This window comes from Haemorhous mexicanus, chromosome 9, assembly GCF_027477595.1.
Source record: "Haemorhous mexicanus isolate bHaeMex1 chromosome 9, bHaeMex1.pri, whole genome shotgun sequence".
Classification (NCBI taxonomy): Eukaryota; Metazoa; Chordata; class Aves; order Passeriformes; family Fringillidae; genus Haemorhous; species Haemorhous mexicanus.
This window is the reverse complement of record NC_082349.1, coordinates 14,852,999-14,878,797: the sequence shown is the minus strand read 5'-3', so window position 1 is coordinate 14,878,797 and position 25,799 is coordinate 14,852,999. Positions and strand designations below refer to the sequence as shown.

General features: G+C 38.8%; 2 protein-coding genes across 3 annotated transcripts in view; both read left to right on the top strand.

The window, feature by feature from the left end:
* The window catches only part of COL24A1 (collagen type XXIV alpha 1 chain), a 125,063-nt gene extending 118,283 nt beyond the window's left edge, over positions 1-6,780 (top strand). For both annotated transcript variants that reach the window (XM_059854159.1, XM_059854158.1), the window contains 7 exons: positions 1,446-1,481; positions 1,577-1,603; positions 1,771-1,836; positions 2,583-2,751; positions 3,418-3,527; positions 4,630-4,845; positions 5,324-6,780. In XM_059854159.1, the coding sequence (XP_059710142.1) occupies positions 1,446-1,481; positions 1,577-1,603; positions 1,771-1,836; positions 2,583-2,751; positions 3,418-3,527; positions 4,630-4,845; positions 5,324-5,470 (771 nt within the window). In that variant the 3' untranslated portion in view covers positions 5,471-6,780. The remainder of the gene's footprint in view (positions 1-1,445; positions 1,482-1,576; positions 1,604-1,770; positions 1,837-2,582; positions 2,752-3,417; positions 3,528-4,629; positions 4,846-5,323) is intronic.
* A 156-nt stretch (positions 6,781-6,936) lies between these two features.
* Positions 6,937-25,799, top strand: part of ZNHIT6 (zinc finger HIT-type containing 6) — a 30,524-nt gene continuing 11,661 nt past the window's right edge. The window contains exons 1-9 of the mRNA XM_059854092.1: positions 6,937-6,953; positions 7,327-7,761; positions 8,991-9,056; positions 9,141-9,247; positions 9,332-9,417; positions 10,649-10,752; positions 17,533-17,601; positions 18,396-18,476; positions 19,005-19,085. Coding sequence (XP_059710075.1) covers positions 6,937-6,953; positions 7,327-7,761; positions 8,991-9,056; positions 9,141-9,247; positions 9,332-9,417; positions 10,649-10,752; positions 17,533-17,601; positions 18,396-18,476; positions 19,005-19,085 — 1,046 coding nt within the window. The remainder of the gene's footprint in view (positions 6,954-7,326; positions 7,762-8,990; positions 9,057-9,140; positions 9,248-9,331; positions 9,418-10,648; positions 10,753-17,532; positions 17,602-18,395; positions 18,477-19,004; positions 19,086-25,799) is intronic.

Genomic DNA, 25,799 nt, shown 5'->3' with positions numbered 1-25,799 from the left:
TACCACATGCTCTGCCTCGGGACCTAAGTACTGATAAATTTGCAGCCTCAGTGACTTAGGTACATTGCTCCTATCTGGTTAGAGATCCTTTTTTTTTTAATATACATGAATTAATATTAGATTGAATCTGGTCTTTAACCATTTGCAGCTGCCCCTGCTTTTAGCAGCTTGAGCACAACCCGAGTTCAGCAGTTGTAGCATGAAGTGACACTCACACAGACCTTGCTTGCTGTGAAATCTCCCAGCAGAAACACTTGTTATTACTTTATCAAGTGATTTACAGCTTAATTCCTATTTGACTAGATCAGTTTCACAACGTTTGTCAGCGTGACAACGTCACATCAGATTATTTCACTTTTGGCAGAGATTTTGTACTGGCGTGACCGTACTGACGTACGAGGGCTTTGTTGGAACAGCTTATTGTGCTCAAGTAATTGGTACAAGCAGCACTGACAAAAGAATGTTCTGCTTAAATTGACTTAGCTGTGTTGAAAGGGTTTTAGTAATTTAAGGTGCAGATCTAGCCCATGCCTTTCATTCCTTCTCTTTTTCTCTTCTTAAGGCACTGCCACCTATTCTTTTCCTTGTGATCATTGTGCCATTATTTGTTACAATAGCCCCTAGAAGCTTTGAGTATGCAGAGCTTGAAGATAAGAATCTAACAGAGACACAAGTGTCACTGCATATTAATAAATGTCCTCAACCATTCCAGCTCAATGTGAATAGTTGAAGAAATAGTTGAAAGAATGATTCAGATGGGTTTATTGTATTGGAAAGGTCCATGTTCAATTCTAAGGTAGCCTAAAACTCAGATTTACCTGCATTGTAGGCACTGTAAGCTAGGAAAAAGCAGTTCCTTCTCCTGCTCTCCTCTGCAATCATCCTACACACTAAAATAAGGGCATAACTTCTTGAATAAAGAGGAAGTCTGCCATATCACTGTAAAACAATGAATATAACGTGTTCTGGCTGAAAATTGACACTGCTGATAAATTAAACTGATAAAAGCCTGGCACGTGCTCATGGATTAAAGTGGATCAGTTAGTTTTTTACAGTTATTGATAACATTATTTACAATGTTCTTGTGATTATTTACCCCTTCTAGTAATCTTCTTTACCCTTCTAGTTATCTTCTCAGCATACAGATAACACTGGCACAATGTATAGCACACTATATTTTAATACTTTCTATTACATTTAATGTTCCTGTCGTGTCAGAAGTAATTGGAGAAACAAGACAACACAGGAATTCCAGCATGAATATTCATATGTAAATGGAGCAAGGTGCTTTAACAATAGTAACTAATAATCCATTACTTTATCACAGCTGATATCACACCTTCTTCCTTATACACACTGGGACATGTTTGTGATTTATAAATACATAAATGAAAACCCAGAGATTTTAATGTATAACCATTGCATTCCATCTCCATTTCTTCTAGGGGCCTCAGGGACAGCAGGGCCAGCCTGGGCCACCTGTAAGTGCATAAAAAACTGTGCTTATATTTTTCCATTTTGATTGCACTATATAAAAATGTGAAGCACCTAATATCTGTTTTTTCCCATTTTCCAGGGACCACCTGGACCACCAGGACCAAGGGTAAATTCTGTAACAGCCCTAGCCTACCTAACCAGTGCTTTATTGAAAGGGAAAATAACAGGATCCTCTTCAAATGTACTCCCTGTTCCACTGTTCAAAGAATTTATCACCTGCACTTTTGTATATTCTTGTTAATCTTTTTATATTCTGAAATATCTGTTTTTTAGAAACAAGTGGATCTCAATGCTGCTGTTCAAGCTTTATTTGAGTCAAATGCTGCCTTGCAGATGGAGGTATATATTTAAATGTTTTTACATTATCATACAGGGAATGCAATTATAATTTTATATTTTGAGAACATAACAGGGTTTCTTTTCAAAGACTTAGTTTAAATTAATAATGGATAGCAAGTAATTATAAGATGTAATGAAATGTGCTAGGATTTACAGAATAGAGTTGAAATGAAATTAGGAGAAGCAGTAAGACTTCTACCTTTTGTGATGATTGGTAGTAGTGAAAATTTACTGACTATCACACATAGTGGACTGTATCTGTTCAGACACAGATAACAATAGCAGCATTTAGGGCTTGATAAAAAAAAAAATCAACATATAGGTGTCAGGCTGCATTGGTTGCGTGAAAATCCCTTATGTGGGTGAAGTTAAAATAAATGTACATATATTTTTTAGATTAAGCCTGAGAGTAATTTCACTATTTCAAATCTGAAACCTCTAAGTTTACTTTAAAAATGCACCAATTTTTCCTTTTTCTCCTTGTAAATCCATATTTTTATGACAATAGATCATAATGACAAATTTGCATGACCTTAACCTGCCTTAACATCACTGCTCTGTCAATTTTAATAAAATGTCCTAACTTGTTTCTTGGGATATGTTACCCTTATGTTGTTTTATGTGGCTGATTGCATTCATATCAACACTTGGATTCTGGCTGGCTATTCAATGGCCATTTGACTCTTACTGCATATACTGTTGTGACTCTTCTTTGTGGTAACACATTTGCTAATGACCCTTGGCAGAAATACCAGAATACTGAAGTAACTTTACTAGATCAGAGTACAGAGATATTCAAAACGCTCCACTACCTTAGCAATTTACTGCACAGCATCAAGAACCCTCTTGGCACACGGGATAACCCAGCACGCATCTGCAGGGATTTGCTCCATTGTGAGCCTAAAGTGGCAGATGGTAAGTGCCCACTTTCACTCAAGTACCTTTGAAAGGTGCTGCTTCCAAATGTTGCTTTCTACATTAAAATTCTGATCTGATCGATTAAATGTTTTTATTCTTTTTTATTGTATTCTCTTGTGGTGTGCCTGTCACAAATAGATTTATTTCATCTTTAAGATAAAATTTCTGAATTTTAAAGGTGGAAGTATGTAACTATCTAATATATAAATATTAGACAGATAATATCTATCAGTGAACAGATATATCCAGAAAATTTGAAACTGAATGCAATTTTGTGATTTGAAGTTTTCTAAATATTTATAGCTCATCTTGCAAGATTCTAGATTCCTAATGAGAAAATTGCATACCATATACATTACCACTGTCAGATACACTGACAGTCATTGTATGTCAGAAGTTCCTGAATCAATATTCCAATTAAAATCCCCTCCTATTTAAAGCTGTCGGTATGATTGTAGTCAGAAGTGGTTTATTATGGTAATTTTTCTCAGTATCTGTTATTAGTATAATTTTAATATTGAAAACATTTTCATATTCCTTTCATTTCCTTCTGAAGGTGTAGTGATAATATATGAAATATTTGCCAAGAAGTATGAATATTTTAACAAATTAGTAGTAATTATATTTTGGTTTTCTTTTCTGTCTGGAATTATATACTGATAGGAAAATATTGGATTGACCCAAATATTGGATGTCCTTCTGATGCCATTGAAGTTTTCTGCAACTTCACTGCAGGTGGTCAGACATGTTTAACACCACTGTCTGTGACAAAGGTATGCATTGCTTCTAGAGACACTGTGTCTGTGCTTGAACTCTAATCAAATGCATGTTCATTTACACAACTCATTAAAAAGAGTTAGATTTCTGGGGGCATTATTGTGCATCTTTGTGGAAGGACCTTATCTATTCTGGTACAGAAGTTACAGATTTTCTGGAGACTACAGATGTTAGATTCTCACACAGTGAGAATTACTATCTGTGCTGATAGAATTATTTTGTTTTGCTTTATACTTTCCTTTGCAAGGCATAAAAATAAGCCTGAAATACTTCTAAGCTATATTAGTATCTCATCACTCAGGACACCTAAGCATAGAGATGCTGAGGTTGTTACAATAGAAAGAATGAAAATTATTACTGCTTTCCAATACTTAGGAACTTTTAAATGCCATTAGGGAGGGACTAGTTTTCTGTACATCATTAGTTCATGCTCCTCTTTACATGTAGCTCTTGAACTCTTGGGAATAGAAATTATGTTTGTGAAGTTCTGTATATACACTGTAGTCATTGAAGAGCTTCAGAAATACTGTGAAGTTCACATATTCATTCCTACATTTGGAAGATCCCTGAATATGGAATAGTCTTGGAGAAATTCTTCTTGTATAATGAGTTACTATATTTTTTGTCCAAAATCAAAATAGTCCTATGAACTTTTGCATTTGTAATGGACTATCAGTATTGCCAGAACCCGTGGTCTAAGAAGACTAAACAGTAGAGTGATGTGGCTTCAGTTAAAGCACTGCTGCTGATAATATCTTTGTTTGAATCACAAAAGCATTTGTTTCAGTTTCCTTATTTAAAAATACTGTTTTCTGACCAGCTGTGCTTCAGCAGTGTTGTAAATGCCAGCAAATGTTTATATTTAAGCTTTGAAAATGTCCTATGAAAGCTTCTGTTTATAGTAATGACTGTAATAGGACCTACCATCTCCCTGAGGAATGCAGATTGTGCTCTTTGGCATTGACCCCAATGTATATAAACATGTGTACATGCTCCCGTGCCTGAACAGCACACTGCCATATCCATGGCACTTCATGTGCTGAGCCATTCAGCACAGTCCAGCTGTAAGTCTAACAATGCTTTTCTCTCGGAATTCAGCTGGAGTTCGGTGTTGGAAAAGTGCAGATGAACTTCCTTCATTTACTGAGCTCAGAAGCAACCCACAGCATCACAGTCCATTGTCTAAACACACCCATGTGGGCATTAACTGCAGCAGGGGGCCAGAAGACATCAGTTACCTTTAAAGGATGGAATGGTCAAATATTTAAAGCAAATACTCTCCTGGAACCTAAAGTGCTTCTGGATGAATGCATGGTAATTACCTTTTAGCATCACACTATCAAAGGGAGGACAGAGGTACTGTTTAGACATTACTAACCTTCTGCAAATAAATGACAATCATTTAGATTCACATCCCTTAAAGCTTTCTTCTATGCATAGCTCTGCATATGCCAGCCTTTAGACACTGAATTCATCATTTCTTCAAGGGTAAAAACAATTGCAGTGATACAGGGCATCTATACTTGCTGTTTGCATTGTGTATTTTGAGACTGTACAAAGACACTGCAGAGACACCAGCACAGAAACAGGGAGGTCCTCCAGGAAAATTTAGAAACAGTTACAAAATGAAAATTCAGGCTTCAGAAATGGCATTTGTTAAATTACACAGTATCTTTAGGAACTGTGCACTACAGAAACATTTATTCTCTCTCACTCTGTAAGCACAATTTTCATTTGTGTTTTGAGACTCATCTTTTATATGACTCTGATATGCTTCTCCTGTGTGTTTCAGATTGAAGATGGCAGCTGGCATAAGACACAGTTCTTTTTTCACACTCAGGACACGAATCAGCTTCCAGTTGTTCAAATTAATGCACTTCCTCACCTCAAACCAGGCCGGCAGCACTTCATAGAAAGTGGCTCCGTTTGCTTCCTTTAAGATTTCTGTCCTAGGTTTCTTGTTGCATCAACATGGAGTTGGTGCACAGATTCAATACAAAAGTGGTGATCCATTGCAGAGAAAATTACTAGGAAACTGAAGAATGATTTCAAGTGTTGTTGGTTAAAGAACCTCAGGAAGAAAGAGACTTCCTCCTAAGGAGAAATGGCATTGAAAAAATAAAAGAAAGAAAGAAAGAAAATACTAGAGCAATTTTCTTAAAGTATTTAAAAATAAATTTCTTGGTGCTTTCTTGCATAATTCTCTGGAATGGAGTATCTGAACATGGAGTTTTTCAGAACATCAAGTGTTATTAGCAATCTTTTTAACAGCACTGCACAAACACCATCCTGAGGAAAGCTGGAGACGTATGATACTGAGGAGCAATACCTGCTAATGCTCCTAAATGTGCAATAGCTTTTATATGAAAAGTGAATCATGCCACAGTACAATAAGTCTTCTTTTCTTAACCTTTGCTTTATTCCAGTCCTTCGTGGACACACACATCTGAACAGATGGCACACTACCTCTTTGTGTTTCCTGTCCATGTTGCCTTGGTGCTCTTCATAATCCAGGGTGCTTGTGGCCTTAGCAGAGATTATTTGAGTCCTTTTTATCTTTCAGACTGTATGTGCTGGTTACATCAGGATATGTTTCTGTTGTGAAGGTACTTATTTTAAACCTTTGGTCACATACTTCACATAATTGAAAACATTATTTATGTGGATTTCTTGTTTAAAATATTTTTGTGTACTATTTTGGAAATGGTGTATAAGACAGCATATTGTATAGGATGCATATAGTCAGAACAGTTTCCGTTACAGCCATTGTGAAAATCCTTGTAAGAAGAACTACCTAAAGTAGTTTTGACTTTTAAATTCTGTATTTCAGTTAACATTGCTAATGCCAAAGCCATCTTAAGATGATATATTCTGTATATATTTTGTAACTTCTGAAAAGATCTACTATAGTGTGTCTTCTGAATGGCTACTGTTAAATTATAATCAGCATTTCATCCTCTTAGAAATTCCACTTTTTTGCAAAATTTATTAGATCATTTTGGGTTTTTAAAATTAAGCCTAAAATGTTCAGTGAATTTTTTTGTTAGTAAAAAAGAACAGATTTACCATTAGGAAAAGCACTCTTTATATTGATATGCCTCTATCTATTATCAATTCAAAGCGTGCTCAGCAGTACATGGCAAGGTGATACCGAACTGTATTTGAGGGAGCCCGGGAGTGTTCAAACAACCTGTCTTCATCTGCAGTAAACCACACCACCAAAGTATAATAAAATAAGCTTCCAAGCTATCTCTTTGTCTTTTACTTTTTTCTGTTTCATATTGGGCAGGTCATTCTTAGAAATGATGAAAATCCTCTAGAAGGGCACTTTCCTTAGGTGGCAGCGTTTCTCTTCCCAAGGGGAAAAGCTTATGCTCTGTGCCATGGAATACTGCCAGAGGGACAATGTTTGCTTTTTCAAAGTAATGTATGTGCACATCCCATCTTACATTTTGTAGCAAAGCATCACTTTTGACCACTTTGAGAAAAATCTGATAAAAAACAAAGCAAGATTACAGAAGGATAAGAAAATGTCTCACTTTTTATATTTTCAAGTTCAATACACTGACATCATGATTTGACATTTGCTCTCTTTGGCTTTGGAGGTGATATTTTGGCAAATGTTGGGGGTGTTTTCTAAGATTATAAATTTTTTTAAACCATCTGCTTCATGTCTATTTTTATTCATCTCATTGCCCTATTTTTGGGAGTTCTTAATTTCAGAAAATATCTTTTTTCAAAGCAAGGAGTTTAAAGTCTTATAAGACTGTTCGGATGTGCATTTCCGTCGTTGAGGCCGAAATGCACATCCCACGCAGACAGCGGGGACGGCGGCCGGTGCAGCGGGACCCGGACAGGTAAGGAGGGATGCCGGTGTCACCCGGCTGGGGAGCGCCGCGCCGGGGGGCGGCAGCGGGCTGGTGTGCGGCGAGGTGAGCGGCTCGGGAAGCGTCCTCCGTGCTCTGGAAAGCTCCCTGGCTGGAACACCGGTCCCGGAGCCGCGCAGGCCCCAGCGCGGCGGGTCCCGGAGCCCCGCAGGCCCCCGAGCCCCGCAGGCCCCAGCGCGGCGGGTCCGGGGTCGCCCCGTGCGGCTGCGCTGGGGCTCGCGGCCGCCAGGCGGCGCAGCAGAAGCCGCGCGTGCCCCGTGAGGCCCCGCGGCGCGGCCATGGCGGAGCGGGACCGGGACGGGCCCGGGCGGGCAGCGGGCGGCGGGAAGATGTCCCTGCACAGGTACGGCACGGCGGCGGCAGCCGCGGCACGGGCTTCGGGAGCGCCTTCCCCGGGGCTCGGCGGGTGGCCCTGTGCCCTGCAGCCCCCGCGCTGCTCCCGCGCGGGTGAGGCCCGACCGGGCAGGGGGCTGCACGCTGCCTCCGGCCGGGGCAGAGCCTCCCTGGAGCGGTGTGGGCAGCGGGCGCTGCTGAGATCCTGCAGAGCAGGGAAGGGGAATCCCTGTTCAGAATAACTCCCCGTTTCTGGTTCGCAGTGTTTGAAAGCCTTTTACCCAGTTCTTAGAATGGCTTTGTGCCTCTAATTCACAGAGCTCGTCAGGCGTTGGGATTGCTGGGCTTGTCCTTCAGGCCCTCACTACTGGCAAACAGCGAGCACGTGGTGGGGAGAGGAAGAGAAGTGGGTTAGGGCTGGCGTTTATCCCCTAAGAGTTGAAAAGGGTGCGTTTGTATATTCTCGAAAACTTTGCTGAAGTGGGGAAACTGTTATTTCTCTGTTCTGTTTGTCAGATTTAAAATAAGAGTGATAATTATTTCAGTTGACATATAAGGATCTTTTTCTTAAGAGTGGGAGAAACAGCTGTTTTGATAGCCTAGTTAAAAACATGTGGTCATATTTGTAGAGGAATATAATTTTTCACTGGTATTTATTAGTTAAAATGATAAGTCTTGCATATTGTGCCTGAAAGGTTCCCTGACTTTGGAGTTTGCCCTGCTGACAGCCAAAAGTTGTTTGGCTGACAGTGTTGTCATGCTCTTTTTGTTCTAGTGAAAAAATAGGATGCATTGTTCAGGGCTTAGTGTGAATCCATGAAACTTATTTTCTGTGTGCCTAAAGCTGGGAGTATTATAAGCCAGCCTGGTATAGTGCATAGTACAGGTGATGCAAAAGGAGAACAGCACAGGCCACAACGCATGAACTGATAAAGGCTTGCTCTGTTTCCAGCTCTTCAGTTAATATGTGGGGTTTTTTTCCTTTCAAGCATCTACAGTGTTTTAATGTGTGTGTGTGTTTTGAGATACTCCCCATATTTGTATTGTTTTGTCTGCCACATTTCCTAATCCAGGATATTTGTATTTTCTCTCTCTCTCTCCTTTCAAGGTGCACTTAAAATAGCTTTTTCTGAAAATACTGATGGATGGCCTAGTGCCTGGTTTTTAAGCAGGAACTTCCTTTGGCCAGTCAGGTGCAAAAATGCTCTCTTATTGAGAAATGTTTTTTACTTCCTTCAGGTGTGAAACCTGTAGCAAAGAAGAAGCTAAATACAGATGTCCACGATGCATGAAATATTCGTGCAGGTATCTGTTATCTGAACTAAATAGTTTTGATTATTTCCCCCATTCACGTGCTCAGCATGTTAATTCCTTTTTTTGTCATTTCAGCCTGTTGTGCGTAAAGAAACATAAGCTTGCACTGAGCTGTAACGGAGTCAGGGATAAAACAGCATTTGTCTCTGTAAATGAATTTACTGACTTGAACCTTCTGAGTGGTAAGGACATACTGTGTGTGTTCTAAAACTCCCTGGTTTTACTAGGCTGGCACTACATTTTTCTTTGTTGTATTTAACTTTCAGATTATCGTTTCCTGGAAGATGTAGGAAGGACAGCTGATGCTGCTGCTCGACATTGTATTGTGCATAGTCCAGCAACAAAGAGACTTGTAAGTTTTTGATTCTCCTTTTGCTCTGTTGGAATTAGGGTTGGCAACCTTTGAATTCCCACTGAGGTAGTCCCAGCTCAGATTCCAGAGCTGGTACCTCTCTTATGAAGGTATGAATGACCCTGAATTTTAGAGCCAAAAATCAAAAGATGTCAGCAGTAGTATTGATGCCTACATCCAGTGGCTTGGAAGAAAAGATCACTAACATTTCTTAAATTTATGTATGACCACTGTTGCTGTTGGTGGTTGATGAGTGTTAAGTCTGAATGTTTGTTTCCTTAGGCCTCCACAACTTTTGAATTTTTAAGTACATGCTTCCCAGGTAAACAGTGAATTTATTAATCACCTAAAAATTGTTATGTGGTTCCCTGTGTACCAAATGAAGACAGCTAGAGCTCTTCAAAGACTAAATCTAAGCAAGAGTGACATAAAAGGTAGCCTTCTAAGGGAGAAGGGGTTTTTGCTGAAGCTCTCTCAGCAACCAAACACACTCTCCAAACTAAAACCAATGAACAAACAAACAAAACCCAAAAAAGCCCAACCAACTCTACTCTAAAATATTTTGACTCATTGATAAATCACAAAAAGGCATTAGGGCCATTTGATTTCTAGTCTTGTGAAGATACCTTGAAATATAGCCCTACACTCAGGATTCACATTGATGACAGAATAAATTCAGAAGACTCCCGCTGCCTCTGTGGTTGGCATCATATTCCGTGTGTGTGTGTGTGTATTGAGCCCCATGATGTCCTGGAAGTGTGTGCTGAAGATGGTGAGATGCTGCATGGGTGCCAGTTTTAGGGGTGTGGTGCTGAGCACGTTGATGGGATGGTGCCCTTAGTGCTACCTTCAAATCAGAGTTTGGCAGTGGCTGGGTGGTGCTTGTGGATCCATTCTGCCAGCAGGTTTGTAACCCAGAAGGCATCCTTGTGGTGGTATTACACCCACAGTGGTCACACTGTGACTTTCATGGTATGTTGAAGAACTTCTGCTATGAGGAGGTCATTGGCATGTTCTTTCTTAATAGTAAAGAAATTTACAAAAACGTTTCAGAGTGTTTCTAGGCGTAGTTAATTTTTTTCATTCGGGATTTTTTTTAAAAAAATTAGAGTATTTCATTAAATATGGCCTTTTCTATAATATTCTCACAATTCCTCTCAGCTTTTAAATTGTTTATTTTTCAGGGGGTTTACAAATTCAATTTTTTTAAAATGTTTTTATTTTTTTCTAGTTATACTGCTTGAGGAACAAAGCACGAGGGTGTAATATTGAGCTAAAAACACTGCCTATTGGATTTACAAAAAGAAGAGAAAATTCTACCACCTTCAATTCCGTGTGAGTCTTCAGCTGGTTACAGTCAGAAATATTTTGAGCATATAATGATGAGGATTTGACTTCATACCAATATGCTTGCTTTGAAATCTGTTAGATGCACCTTGTTTTGCAAAAGCTGTTTAATATTTCATGCTTTACATTTTCATTTTCTTTAGGTTCTTTGAGCTCAGTTTAAGAGCTTACATAATTCATGCTTTATTTTGAAAAATGCTAACACTGGGTAACAGAACAAAGAACCAGTGCTGTTCTGCTCTTTTAATTAACACTTGGGTTTTTTGCTGGAAAAAGAAAATGCTTCTTTGGAGGTTTTATGATAGGGGATTGATTGATGTAGAAAGCTTGCACAAATCCCTGTCTCTGAAAAGGCTGACTTCAAACCTGAAGAGGTGTTTCAGTACCCAAAGTTACATTCTGTGATGGGAGTTGCTATGCTGAGGAAGGGAATGTTTGATACAGCACAGCTTAGAGAGACAAGTGCAGACAGATACAAATTCAGGAAGAAGGCTAAGGAAAATTTCAATATTTCTTCCTTTATCCACGCTGTGTTTTTTCTCTAATATACAGAGATTGTATTTTAAAGTATTTTCACAGTGAAAATGAAAGAAATTATGAAGTATTTCATTGTTACAGGAATCAGGTCTACAGTTCAGCTCAATGGTATACTGGGGTCAAATAGAAATGCCTTCTCAGCATCTCAGAGCAGTGACATCCCTGATGGCTCATATGCCCATGATGGCTCCTTTACTTGTTTTGTTCATGGTCTCAGTTTTGGTGGCAGTTTGTGTTTTAAGGATGCATTTTCCTTCTGTTGTGGGAGCTGTGCACTCACGGTGCTGATCTCTGGCTGGCCACCAGAGGTCTGTCTCTGACAGAGTAATAACCCACCTGGAAACTGCTCAACACACCCACCTGGGTCATTGAGGCTGCTCTAGGAAAAAACACAGGTGGGTTTGGTTTTGTAGATTTTAGCGGAACCTTAGACATCATCAAATAGATGTAGAAGTGTAACCTTTTAAAGTTACATATTTTACCACTTCTGTTAGAGAAAGCCCGGACTGAACCAATAGAAGGAAAGGCTATCTGAGGTATTTTCTCCTCCCTCTGCCTCAGATTTATAGGTCTCCTCTCAGAAGAGACCAGGCCTGTCCCAGACTTTGCAGAGGTTGTCTCCCTCTGCACTGACTTCCCTGTCTTTGGCTGCACACTCTACCTTATACAGATCCCTTTTACTAGTCCATGCTGGAAAAAGTACCTCAGGCTTAGAGCTGAGTTTCACTTTAATGGGGAATATCCTCAGTGTTAGAGATAAAATAACATACACTTAACAAGTACAGGGTGAGGAGCAGCCTTCAAGAGCAGCTGCAGGGAGCCCAGGAATGCTGGGGTCGGTTGGTTAGAGAACAGAAGGGACACAGACCTAGGCAGGTTTGACACGGTTTGGAAGATCTGGGCATGGTACAGTGCTGTACTGACAGACATTTGGCTTCATGTACTATGTTCTTTTTCCTCTAGAAAGCTTTTTTGGGTACACACAGAAGTGTAGCTTGTGTTGAGGACAAATTAAGAATGGGGCAAGGAATGTGACTTCTTGGCAGATAGGCATGGAAATATTTCACAGGCTTTCTGGTAGAATGCCTTACTGGTTGGTGTCATTCATAAAGTCCTGGAGAACTTTTGTTGTTGCTGTGGAACAGTAGCTTCTCTGTAACTTCTACATCCCACCAGAAAGGACTTGGTAACATTCTCTGTCCTGAAGAGCATAGGAAATCACTTCCTTTTCTTGCAAATGCTGTCCAAGGTTATGGAATATGCTCAGTGATTATTACACAGAGGATGTATTTCCTCTGTGTTGCTGCTACTGTTATTCACACAGCAATGGACTGTTTGAATTCAGTGATGCAAATTAAAAATTAACACCAGGTTTTGGGGAATTTTTTTTTTGTTGTTTTTTGATTGTTTGGTTTGATTTTTTTTTAATTGGCATGTTCTGCCCACTCTCTTTAAATTGATTCTAAGGAATCAAGTTTGGTCAAACCAGTGATTATCAGGCATTTAACACCTGTGTCACAGGTCTTCATGACACCCATAACATTTTGTTGAATATCACATTGAAATGAGGTAAAGCTGTGCAAATAGTCATATATCCATTATATGAGGTTAGCACCTGACAGTGCTCAGCATCTGGTGTGTCCCTCTCCTGTAGATGTGAGCCCCTTCCCATGCTGTTTGTCAGTTAAGATTTGCAGATTGCTCCAGAGGGTGGAGCCTGGGAGCTGCTCAACATCTGTTGAGCATGGAAAACGGAGAACAGGCTTCTCCCATGTTCTCCTGACACTCTCCCTGCGAGCCAAGCTGTTGGGCAGTACGAGGCAGGAATGAGAGTAGTCCAGAACTAGGAAGTACAAGATGTATTCTTGTGTCATCCCCTGCCTGTGCCAGCACTGGAGGACACATCAGTGTTGTTTTGATGTGTTAGCCAGACTCTTCACTTCCTGGATTCCATGAGTTTGTTTGCTAAATCCCATGTTGTGGAAGCATACGTGCCAATGCTGGGCAACACATGGGTTAGACTAATGTGTGATATTGAATATCTAGGTAATGGAGGGTCATTAGAAAGTAGTGTCTGAGTCCAGAGTGTGAACTCATGGTGCATCTGACTTCTTATTCATAAATTAGTTTTTAAAGTGCTGCTTCACCCTACATTTCCTGTGGTGCCCTTATTTTCAGTACAGCTGAGAGTTGCCCACTGGATACATTCTTCCATGGAGTTGATGGAGTGGATTGCTGGGATAGGAAGTCTCTGGGAAAAGGGTGAAGGGTGAGGCCAGGCTGAAACCAAGGGCCAGAGCACCAACTGAGAAGCTCCAGCCAGCAGGTCAAACAGGAAGAGGGGAATGAGCTTGCAAGTCCATGGCTCCTGTTCCCCAGCAGGAGATGATGCAGTGAGACACTGAAACGGGGCAGTGCAGTTCCCTGAGCTCTGCAGCTTGTGCTGCCCTTCACCAGCCCTCCCTGCTGCTTGCACTGTCATAGACATTTCCAGCCAGCTTCCTCCACCCTCTGTTCACAGCATATCTCCCAGACCAAATCCTTTTTACTTCTCCTCCCCACCAAGAGGGGCCAGAGGTCTACAAACCTCTCTTGTAGCAGGCATGCTTGCAGCCTGGGAGCATTTGGTCAGAGGGATATATGTGGGAGGAGGAGGAAATTCTTAGATGAACTCACCTCTTCAATGTAATTGTGAGAAAAAAATCCAGTGTAGAGATTTGGGACTAGCATAATTTAGGAGAGCATTATTGTTACACATTGAGGTACAGAACTGAAAGTTCTAAAATGTCAGCTCTAGGTAGCTAGGTAGAGATAATTACAATTATTTTTTGAAGTGTTGATTTTGAGAACATAGCAAGGAGTTTTCTGACCTGGGTTTTGACTTCATAATTACACTGCTGGAGCTGTTGAACTTGAATTTAGTTTTTACTTAGTACATAGATTTGCTTGCCTTCTTGGACCCACGAAGAAGAAAGTTACATTGCTAAAGGAACTCAATATTATCCAAACCTATACAAGCTGAATGCCCAGTACTTCAGTTAAACTTCAGTGCATTCTGACAAAGTACTGGGTATTGTCAGATGAAAGGATAACTGGTTTGTCATTAATTTTCATGTCCTTTTAATCACTTTTATGAATTCAAAATTAAAGAGACAGGAAATACTACAGTATTTGCACTTTGACGTAAGATATCCTGTATACTAATATTTTAAGAATACTAGTTGCTAAATTGAAACAGAATCATCAGTGAATCACTATCTTTGACAGGCTGCCAGTGAAATACTTCTGTAGAGCCAGAACTGCAGTTGATATCTTATGATGAATTTGGAATTTTTGTCAATATTTGAATTTGCATATATATACACACACATTTAAAAACACCTTCTAAATGTGTTTAAAACAGTTCTGCTGCATTCTAGACAAAACTGAGAGGAAATGCTTAGAAGAAGCCTCTGAGGCTATTCCTGTTCCAAGCTTCTTTTTTTCTTGCCCACTTCTATCCTGTTCTTAAACTTTCTTACCTCTTTCTGCTTGCCGTTTACTTCCAGGCAAGAGTACTTTGAAGAGAGATTAAATCATTAATTGCCAGTTATGGTATTAGTTTGCTGTGAAAAAAATCATTTCTGTTTTATCAAAGTGGATTTTTTTGATAAGAAACGAGCTTTTTAAGTCCAGCTTCCCTGATTCACAGCACTTTCTGTGCACTGTTCCATAGACTAGATTGTGCCTGGAGGGGGGAGGGAGGGCGGAAGTCTGAGAAGAATCCTCTAAGCTGATTTTACAGCTGCAGTGATGAACTGAGTCTGCCTCAGTGAGCCCACAGGGAATCAGTCTTGCATGTGAAATGAGGATGTGCTGTGTGACAGCCGTTTACAGACACACGTAGAGTGTTCCTGTCAACAGGTAGCAGATTGCTAGTTCTTTTTGGAATATTTTTCAAGTGCCTGTGTTAGAGACAGTCCTTTGGGCAACGTACATGTTTCTGTGAGCTGTGTCATGGTTTGTCTCTCTCATGCTTTGGCTGTCTTGATTTAAAGATCAAAGTGTCACAGAAAGGGTCACTTAAAATAGATGAACATGGCCTGTTTGAAAAAATTGTGGAAGATGGTGAGTTACATGAAAACATGCTACCAAGCCTCATGTTAGTTAATAACACAGAACAAAGCCCTCCTCTGAACAGTCTTTATCAACATTTTAATAAATGTGCCCATCATAATAGTTTCCTTCAGCTAATGTTGGTGGCCCTATTTCTATGTCTAAAGCTTACTAACTTTTACTAGTCTCCCTGGGAAAGTGCTTTGAAATAACACCATTCCATGTTAAATGGCAGATATTAACATGTTTGAGAGGAATCACAAGCTTGTTAATCACAAGAGAACTGAACTGGTTACATAACCTTAGGGATATTCCAGTTTGCTCTGTGTGCATGGAAACGTTGGTGCTTCCTTCAGCTGTCAAGATAAGAATTGCAAAACCTTGTTTTACTTACCTTGCAAAAAACTCCCAAAATTCCACTCAATGGCTTTGAGTTATTTCAAAACATTTTGCAGTTTGGTAATTTAAGACTGTCATACCAATATGCAAAAGAGCTTAAGATTCATGGGCCCAAATACTATGTCAATTTCTGATTATATATATGCTATATGATTAATAATGTTTTCTGTGTTACTCTCCAGCTCTGGCCATTACAGTCTTCGTACCTCTTCCAGACCTGATGTTCTCTAATTCCACTTTCTCATTCTCTACTTTAACAAACATGAGCAGAAAGAAGGGAAGAATTGCAAGGCATGCTGCACAACTCTGCTGAGGCACATATTGCTTTGGGGACCCTGGACTTCATTAATTAGTTTCATTCTAATTACTACTTTCTTGGAGCTGGGGCTTCCTGCTTGCTCTTTTTTTGGTAAATACTAATACATCTGATTTTACATGTACTCCAGAAAGTGTAGTTCGGTTGTAAAGCTCACTTTTCTCCTAGGAACAACTAGGTAAGGGAATTACTTAATTGATAAGCTCACTTTATAAAAAAGGGCTTGCATTTAAAAATTGATATCACAGTTAATTGATTTTAGCAGCTAAGTTTGCTGTTTTGCTAGTGGATGCACATACACTTCTCTGCAGCAAGCTAGAACCTGCTGGGTAATGTTTCATTTGCTTGATAAACAAATTAAACAACATGTTGGAACAACACCGTGTTTACTTTTTATGGCAGACCAGAATCTTTGCATAACTGAGGGTGATTATCCTGGATGCAATGATTCATCATAATAATGTTAAAAAAAGTAGTTAAAAAAAGACACCATTAGATATCCCTGTGCTTCACAGGTGTTTGAGCTCCAATTTCTAAATGTTTGCTGTTTGTCATGAGTGTGAATTTCTGAACCAGAGCAAAAGGCCAGGAACCTATCTTTTAGATTGTGCTTTCTCCTAGGGAATTCTTTCAGAAAAGTTTCTGCAGATTTTCTGCAAATGAGCAAAAAGGCAAATAGAGACTGCCTTATGTAGCAAAGTATTCTCTAGAAATACTGCCTAAGATGATACTGCTCTCAAGCTATGCTTCAGTAGCTTCTGTTCTCAGGTATTACTTATGCTAGCTGGAAAGGGAAGGTGGGTCTTAAAATTACAACTGATATACAGAAGAAGGAATGTGACATCACTTTGTCTGTACCAGAAGTTTTACAAACTTTCTTTCAAGTGTTTGTTCTTTCTAACTTCTCTTATTCCTGTTATGCCAGAAGGCAACTTCTTTCCCTGACCATGATACATTTTCTGTTGAGGCCATCATTGCTGGAAAAGGTTGAGGACTTTTCTGTGTTCTGTAGGACCCAGCCTCACCTGGGACTCTGGCTGTTATTGTTGTAGAGGTTTGGTAATCTGTCCTGGGTGATATGCCAAAAAGCAGTTTCCTTTTCTGAAATTTAAGGGCAGCTGGAATATATTCACTTTTAAAATGTGAAATACTGTCAATCAATTAATTGGTGATATTATATTTGTAAGGAACAGATTTTCATTCCATGAGGATTTGAAGTTTAGCAAGATGTGGGAGCATTTCATCTTTAAAGGACCTCTCAGCTTCTCTGCATGCCCCTTTTACTCTTTGAAGCCATTCAAAATCTTAACTGTGTATTTTCTTCTGCACCTATGCTGTAGGTTACCAAGCTTTTTCACAGAAAAAAAAATGGTAGTTGTTACCAACTGAGACTAAGAATATGCATTTCTTTTTGTTTTCAGGGAGAACAAGTTCTACTGGCATTTGAAGCTCATATTTCCTCACTGTCATGCTGAATACACTTTAAAAGGGTACAGAGCTTTAAAAAAGATTTTTATAAAGTTTCAATTAATTTGTTGAAGTTGAACTGCAAAATATTTTGATCAGTTCTTACTGAGTTCTGTTATACAAGGTAAACTCAGGTATTAATTTTAGTCTTAAATAAAAGAGCATTTCAATCTAAAAAATATTGAAAGTTGTGTAGTCATTTTCTCTCGGAGAGCTAGCAGGCTTTCCAAATCAGGCATGTTTGTTAGTCCTTTTCTCTATATAAATAGAGAGTTTGTATATTCATAATAGTAGTACCCCTACACCTGACAGACACTCTTCTCATGGAGCAGATGTTCAGCACAATTTGCCACCCCTCCTCACCTGCACTCTGGAACTGACCTTCATACAGGGTGAAATGGTTTCATTGTTTGCTTTGTAGGAAAGTCCACAAACACGTTCTGCCTTCTGAAAAGGCAGAAAAATAAGCTTTTATTGACAAATGTTTCTCCTTTTTTCCTAGCCTGAAGGGAGATGAGAATTATGTGCTTGTCTGCTCCTAGGGCTGCAGGAAGAGCATGTTTCTTTTGCAGCGTTAGAAACTAGAGATATGCATCTGTTTACTCCTCATACATGCCTGTGAAATCCCAGTGCTGAAACTGAGATAAAGCTACCCATATCTGTGCAGTATTGATAAACTCTTATGATCCTCCCATAAACTACTCAGCTGTGCCACTGTAGCATGCTAATATACAGCTTCCTCCAGGTGACTCCCAATAGATATTTGTGTACATGATGAAGGACGTCTCACATGCTTGATTTTTATCTTTGCTGAAAGGGTGCCTGACGATAAAACACTTGCTGATATCCTCAAGCCATACATTGATCCAGTGGAGTCAGATCCTGTCGTTTGTCAAAGGTGGGTATTGAATAACTTTCCTGCCTAGTTGATCTAGTGCACTAATAAAAGGGAATGGTTCTGAATACATGGCTTAAACTAGCTGCACTATCAGCTTGCAGAGCTGAGTTCCCAGTCAGCAGTACATCTTTTATTCCTGTGACGAAAACCATCCTAACATTCACCAACCAACTAACCCTGGGGTCCAGCCACTGAATTTAAACCAGCAAAAAATTAAGAAATTGACTCATGGCATAAAGAGCAAATAAAGCAACTGTAATTATGAAAAATGTAACCATAATTAACTTCAGTGGAGGTGACAGTAAACCGTCAGAACAATTAGAAAAACATGCTAATAATTATAACCCTCATTTACAGAAAACACCTAGAATGTGACAAATTATTGTTTTAATGAAAAAAACACATTATTTTGGCTGTTGACATGCATAAGAAAAGACAATGACTTTTCTTCCTGTCATCTCTTTTGGATGACAGGAAGAAAAGTCATTGTGCGTCATTTTTGCATCTTTGCTGCCTTTTTTTTTTCAGATTAAAAATCTATACAGCATCTCCTCAATCAGATGTACGAATTTTAATGAAAATAGAAAACAGGAGCCGAAACTCTGTCAGGTAAGGTGGTTCTTCAGTTTATGTGCTTACTAATTAAAATAACAAGAAGATTTAACACATTTCTTAGTCCTTAATATTACAATTGGAGATTACATAATCTCATGGAATAAACTTCAGTGAGTAGTTACAAGTGGTTATAAAAATGATTTGGCAAAAATGCTAATTCTTTGTCTTTTACTGTGTGAGCATTGACATTTCAGTGCAATTATTGACTGAGTGGGCCCGTACCTAAACTGCTCCAGCAGCAGTCCATGTCAATGTAACAGAGCACAGGTCTGTGTTAAAATGCTAAATAATTGTATTGGCCCACAGAAATGCATACATCCATTTCCTTCTGGAAGTTCTGCTGTGGATATTTTAACGCGCAGAGGGAGTTGAAGTGATAGTCAAAGAGATTTATCTTTTTAAATCAGTGCAGCAAAAATTATGTGTTTATCACAATCCAGTCGCTGCATTTGAAATTGCACATTTTTCTCAAAGTTACTTGCTTATCCCTCTTCATTTTACTATATTTCTGGATGTGGGCTTTTATGTCTTCAGAATTCACACTTTTGCAGAATTGTTTCCTTTTTTTTTCAGAACAGACAATAATCTTGAACTTCAAAATTAAGCTTCAAGTAAAAATTTTTTGCTAGTGTAAATACCATTCTGAACACTCCACCCTTTTGTCATTGTTACTGAAAAGGATATGTATCAGCTTAGTAGCATAATTTACTGTGGTTCACCAGTGATTCTTAGTTAGGCATCTGAAATTACATTTTTGTCTTCAAATGTAACAAATGTAAATAATATGCTTCCCTGAAATATGATACATTATTTCTAAGGGGGAAATAAGGTTATATTGTAAGAATTTTAGCTGTAACTTAGCTTCCATTTTATGCTGGGGATTTTTCCCAGTAATATTAAAAAATGTGTAAGGTACTTTTCAATTCAAATTCAAATGCAAACTTAATGATTTTGATTGTTTTTTTTCTCTTTACAATCTTTATTTCATATATGGTTGTAATGTTTGCCATCAGAATTGCCAGCTGGAAACCTGTTGTTTTTAAGTGAATTTGAAGATACAGAGCCCTGATTCTTACATGCAGTTGATAATGAGGTTGGAGTAATTGGTATTTCTCCCACTTAGTGAATGTAAAGTTTAATGTACAGAAACACCAGTAGAAAGTTTAAATAGAAGTGTGTCTTGACTTAAGAACTGCAGTTCCTCACTTGGAAATTTTTGAATCTCTTCATAGAAGTTTGAGGAGCAGGCCCAGCTGGGGCAGTGCAGACAGGTCAAGGAAACAGTGTACTGAAAAAAAATTCCTCCCGTGAAAGGAAAGAACAAAGTTTGTTTGAAATGGTGGGACTGCTATGTCAGCATAAAGTCACTTCTGTCAACAGAAGCTCTTGTTTGTGGCAGCAGGCGCTCAGGGCGGTTGTTGTGACAACAGCTCAGTGAGGGAATGCTGATTTTTATTGTAGTTGCATTACAGATAAGTAAGAGAGAATTTGTTTTGATTTTTTTGTCCTTTTGGTTCCTCGTCCCTAAGTTAATTGGAGAGTATTGGCTTGTACTCTGTGAATCAATAGCTGGAACTGCAGTTCAAGTGCTTGTGATTGAAACATGACCAGCTTGCTGCTTGGTCTTCCCTATGGATCAAAAACCAAGTAGAGACAGAGCTCCCTCACCTTTCTTTATCTGTGTTTCTTTAACAGTGGGAAACGTTAACTGCTGGTTTTTGTACCCTTGAGTGCCACTGTCAGCTCAGTGTAATTTCTCATCCTGTGCCTCCTCATTCTGTGTGATTTTAGGCTGTATTTTCCTCTATGCCAAAATGCTCTTCCATCACTTTGAGGGCAGACTGAAGGAGTAGGGTTGGTGTAGGCTACTGATACCTTAAGTCTACATGAATGTTTTATTATCTACAGCTCCTGTGCCCACCAAAAAAATTTCTTCTCCACAAGCACTAGATAGAAAAGTTGAAAACATACAACATACATTGTTGCATCGAATGTTGGTTTTCGGCTTAGAAGAACCTTCTGTAAAAAAATCCTTTTCATGCTTACAATTTTGTATTATTGAGGCAGTGCAGTGGTGTTTCAGAGAGTATCTAAACAGGATTATAAAATGTTAGTCTTCTAATTTTAAGATAAGTATGTTACAGAAGGATTTTAGTATTTCCTGCATTTGTTTATGAAACAGGAGTTTGTGGTTTAGTTTTGGCTGTTTTCTGTGTTTCACAGCAAATCATCCTTTTAGTTTGAAGGTCCTCTGTAGAATGCTTTAAATTTTTGGGGTTTTATTTTTTCTTTCTCCAGAAATATGGATTAGCCATGAAGTACTGATTTCTGCTTTCTCACAGGAGTTCTGTGGGACTTCAGAAAGCCACTGGTGTGCAGATATCATGGATAGCTGTCAAACACAGTCCTTGCTTTCTTCTTGCTATGTGTCTTTTACCATCAGTAGTGACAGTTCTTAGAGAACTTTATGATAAGTTCTTATTTCTGTCTTCTCTAAAACCAGTTTGTAAGAATTGCTTTCAGTATGAATTGGTAGCACTCCTCAGTTAATTGGGGTAACCTAAGGCATAATTTCTCCTCATGTCTTAGCTTTAACTGTCATTTCATGCTCTGTAACTCTTAGTTACACTTGGTTTATCTTCTCATTTGCTACACTTATTTCATGAGGAGTCTTGCAAAGGAGGGTTTCAAAAAACAAGCATTACATAACTCTCTTCTTTGTTTAAAACCTTTTGGTTTTAAATGAAGTTTGGAAAAAATCTACCTTTGAATGGGTCAGAATACTTTTCCATTTGGATACTGCTTGCTTCAATCACCTGTTATGCAATATTTAGTTAGTGTTGGTGTCCATTCTCTCCTTGGCTGTAACAGTTCCAAGGAAGGTTTAACTTCTGCCTCTTGGATGATTTTTATAGTCTACATTCTTTCATAAAGTAGTATTTTCTTTCTTCAGGATAAATTAGTGTCCTGACTGTCTTCAGACCTTTAGTTGGGATGCCTTCAAAGTGACTTCATATGGTAAGAGTATTGCTTTTTCCAGTAAGTAAAGGAAAGGTGCAACAGCCAAATTACACAGTGTGGTTTGGGAAATACACCTTCTCATTTTCCTGAGAATAGCCTTATCAGGCTTTGTGTAACAAAAAAAAAAAAAAAAAAAACTAAACCAAACCAGCAACCAGCCCTTCCAAAATCAAAAATATCCTTGGTCTTTTTTTATTAGTAAGTTAGTAGTCAGAGTTAGGTTGTTTTGTAATTGCAGATACTTAATGAGAAATTAATTTACTTAGCCTTATCATATAAGATGATCCTATTTCTCTAAGAAAAATAACTGCAACTTAAGTTTAATTTGCAGTAGATACTTTCAGAGACAATTAAATAAATCTAAGTGAGGCTAAACCACAAAAATTGAATATCTCTTTTACTGTGTTCAGTAATGTCTTGCATGAATCTTGTTTAGATAGTTGACACTTTAATCACATTATAGGATTTAATAGAATTGAAAAATAATGCTTTCTTAAACATCAATGGTAGGTCTTTTATATAGAAATGTTCTTTTTTGGCCTATCCAGAGTAGCATGTGAGCATTGTTTCAGAATCAGTTGTTGCAGAAAACTTTTTGGGGATTTGAAGGTCGGAGTATGCACTGGCAGAATATTTAGGTGCCTAGAAAATAAAGTCTGGTTGGCTTTAAGAGCTTGGCAAAGGCCACTGCTTTCAGTAGAGTAAATCCATGAAGGAGCTGGAGTACAGAACTGTATCAGACTAAATCCTGTCACCTTCCTGTTCTAAAACTGCCACATGATACAGGAATGGATACAGAATCAGTTGTAGAATTGTTTTCTGTTTCAGTAGTACTGGTTTAGCTCATGCTTCAATTACTCAGAAAACAAAAAATACCAAAAGGATTTTTGTGCCAGTTCCAGCTTCAAGGGGCTTCTTAACTGTCTGTGGTGGCACTGGCTGGGGCACATGAGAATAATGGCATGTTTGGCACTTAATTCTTGTGGACCACAGGGAAGAAAATCTGCTAAACAAGTATCAGAGGTTCTCCTCTACTAAATGCCATTGTTTTATGGTGGTGAACACTTCTTTTGCTTTAACTGATTTAATTCAGTTGCTTTCCAGAAGGCTGGATGATGTTAGTAATTTTGGATCACTTCCCTGTCTCAAGATCAGCTGGCAGAAATGAAAGTTATTTCCTTAGATGACTTAGCTCTGTGCTCAAAGAGAATTTTCTTTTGTAGTCTATTGTTTTTAAATAACTGTGGGTTAGATCACATCAGTAGGTTGCAGTAGTCACAGTAATAGATTTAGGAAGGTGAAGCTTTTTGTCTTAGTATGGGCAAATAAGCCAACACACTCTTGGAAAATTATCCTAGAATTTAAAAAGTAGTAGAAATGTAATGGAACCACATTTTTTAATGTAGCATTTAGATTATTTATTTCCTTATCTCAAAAAATACCTATTAGATATTTCTTTTGTCAATTACTTTAGGATTATTTTTAAAACCCTGTTATTGAAATACGTTGACGGTAGCCTCAAGTGTTGAGTTGTTTATGTTTTCCTTAGTTTTTCATGATCTCTTCCTTGGGCATTTCCTTCTGCATTATCATTTGTGAATAACTTCATGTAAAACCAAGGGAACTTAGAGCCTTTGCTTTCTGCTTTTCACACATAACTCAGTTTCTTTTAAAAAGAAACTTCATCTTGCAGAACGAGCGTGCTAGAATTAGCCCATTTCAGGCATTATTTCTTCTTTGCATTTTCTGCAAATGTTGAAAAGTGGTGTGCTTTATTTATGATTCTCTAGTCTTACTTAGGAAGCAATTTCTTTTCACATTTGTGTAGTAGACAATATACATGAGACAGGAATTAAGGATACAAATCCTTGGCTGAACTGCTGGCCTTGGCATGAGTTGGAACAGACCCCAAGCTGGCTTTAACCTATGCCAGAAGATTGACAGTAGAATTCATTACTTCTCTGTAGCTTGCAGCAGCTGGCACAAAAGCAGCTCTGCCAGCTTTACAAAAGCAGGGAGCCAGCTTACAATAGTCATTCTTCACATTCTGCACAACTCTAGTCAGGCACCGGTGACTTCGTGCTGTTCAGGGGGAAATAGAATTTGGTCTGTAGTCTGTTTCTTAAACACAGCTCTCCTGTGTATTTAAATTTGCTGCTGTTTTTCCCCCAAAGTGTTGGATTTTGGTTTGTGGAGTTTTTTAAATTAAAATGTCTTGCTTTTCTTAGTGAATACTTCCTTACGTTTTCCTGCAGATCATTTCAGACTTCCTAGTTTGTTAGTGCAGCCATTTCAGTGTCATTTTCCACATGCTCCTTCTTTATCTGAACATCAGTCTCTCTGCTGACAAAAGCAATGCAGAGCAGCAGATGCCAGGTTACACAGCTTTTACTGTAAAAAACAGTCACTCTCCTTCCTAGCTACTTACATTTTTCAGTGAAATCCTGTTACCCAACAGAGATGGAAAGCAAAAAACTACTCATTGCTGAGCATAGTAAGTGTGTATGGTCAGAATCCGTAGCATGCATAGTTAAATGTTTGTGATGTCTGACTACAATTACTTGACCTTTCAAAAGATTTTTGGGATGATTTCAAAAACACCCAGAGTTTGTCCATCTTACTATCTTGTGCAATCATTTTTTCTTGAAAGGGATTCCTTTATGAACCAGTAGACGCCTGGTTTTTTTTAAAGTAACAATCCAGTGTTTTGTAATCCATGCTGAATTCTTTTGGATGAACTGTTTTATAATTAATGGTATTGCATTAGGGTTTCTAGAGTGTCCCAGCTAGAGAGTTGCTGACTGAGACATTTATTGCACAAAGATTTATTTGAAATCATAACCTCCACTCCAAAATTCTGCTGTCTATAGTAAAGCAAGTTAAATCCAGACAACTCACAGAGGAGGAATATGTAAGTAAAGAGGTGGAGGATGAGAGAACAGTAAAAGCATTACTGTTGGCTTCAGCCGTCGTTTGACCTGTCCAGCCATGTAGTGGTGTTCTATAAGCACCACAGGCAGATCTGAAGACCCCAGACACTTGATGCTGGCAAAGCAGGTAGGCAGACCCCAAATTCTAAACCAGAAAAACTATACACAGTATCCTCTTTTTTTCATTGTGTCTGGGTTTAAAGCATAGGAGCAGCCTACCCAGCACATGCACAGGCAGATTTTCTGTCCTCTCTTAGAACATGCAGCTAGAAAAGACTGTTTCAAGACAGTTTCAAGAACAAATCTTGCAGTTTGCTCCAGCCTGCCATTTCTACTGGAGAACAGAGGGGAACTCCCCTATATGTATGAACCTGTGTAGCATGTATAGTACGGAAAAAGTCCTCATGCGAGTTCATCTGCTATGTAGCATGCACCTAGAAGGCAGGCTAGAATGCAGGAAAACAGTCTATGAAATTCAAGAAAATACTACAGTTGGAAAAACCCTGTGGAGTAATCGATAGCCCCTTGGCTGAGGGAAGGAGCTGGTGAAAATGAGCTGTGGAGCCAAAGTGATGTCCAAACTCTGTCCTATTCCAGTACAGAATAAGAGTTGTGAGATCTGTTGAGGGGCTCAGTTCAACTCTGTGGGTTGCTGTTAAAATATTCTTCTGAAGGAACAAGCGGATTTGCTGCTGGTTTCTTGGCAGAAAAAAACAATGAGATGCTGACTAAAAGTTAGCACAGTTCCTAAATTTCA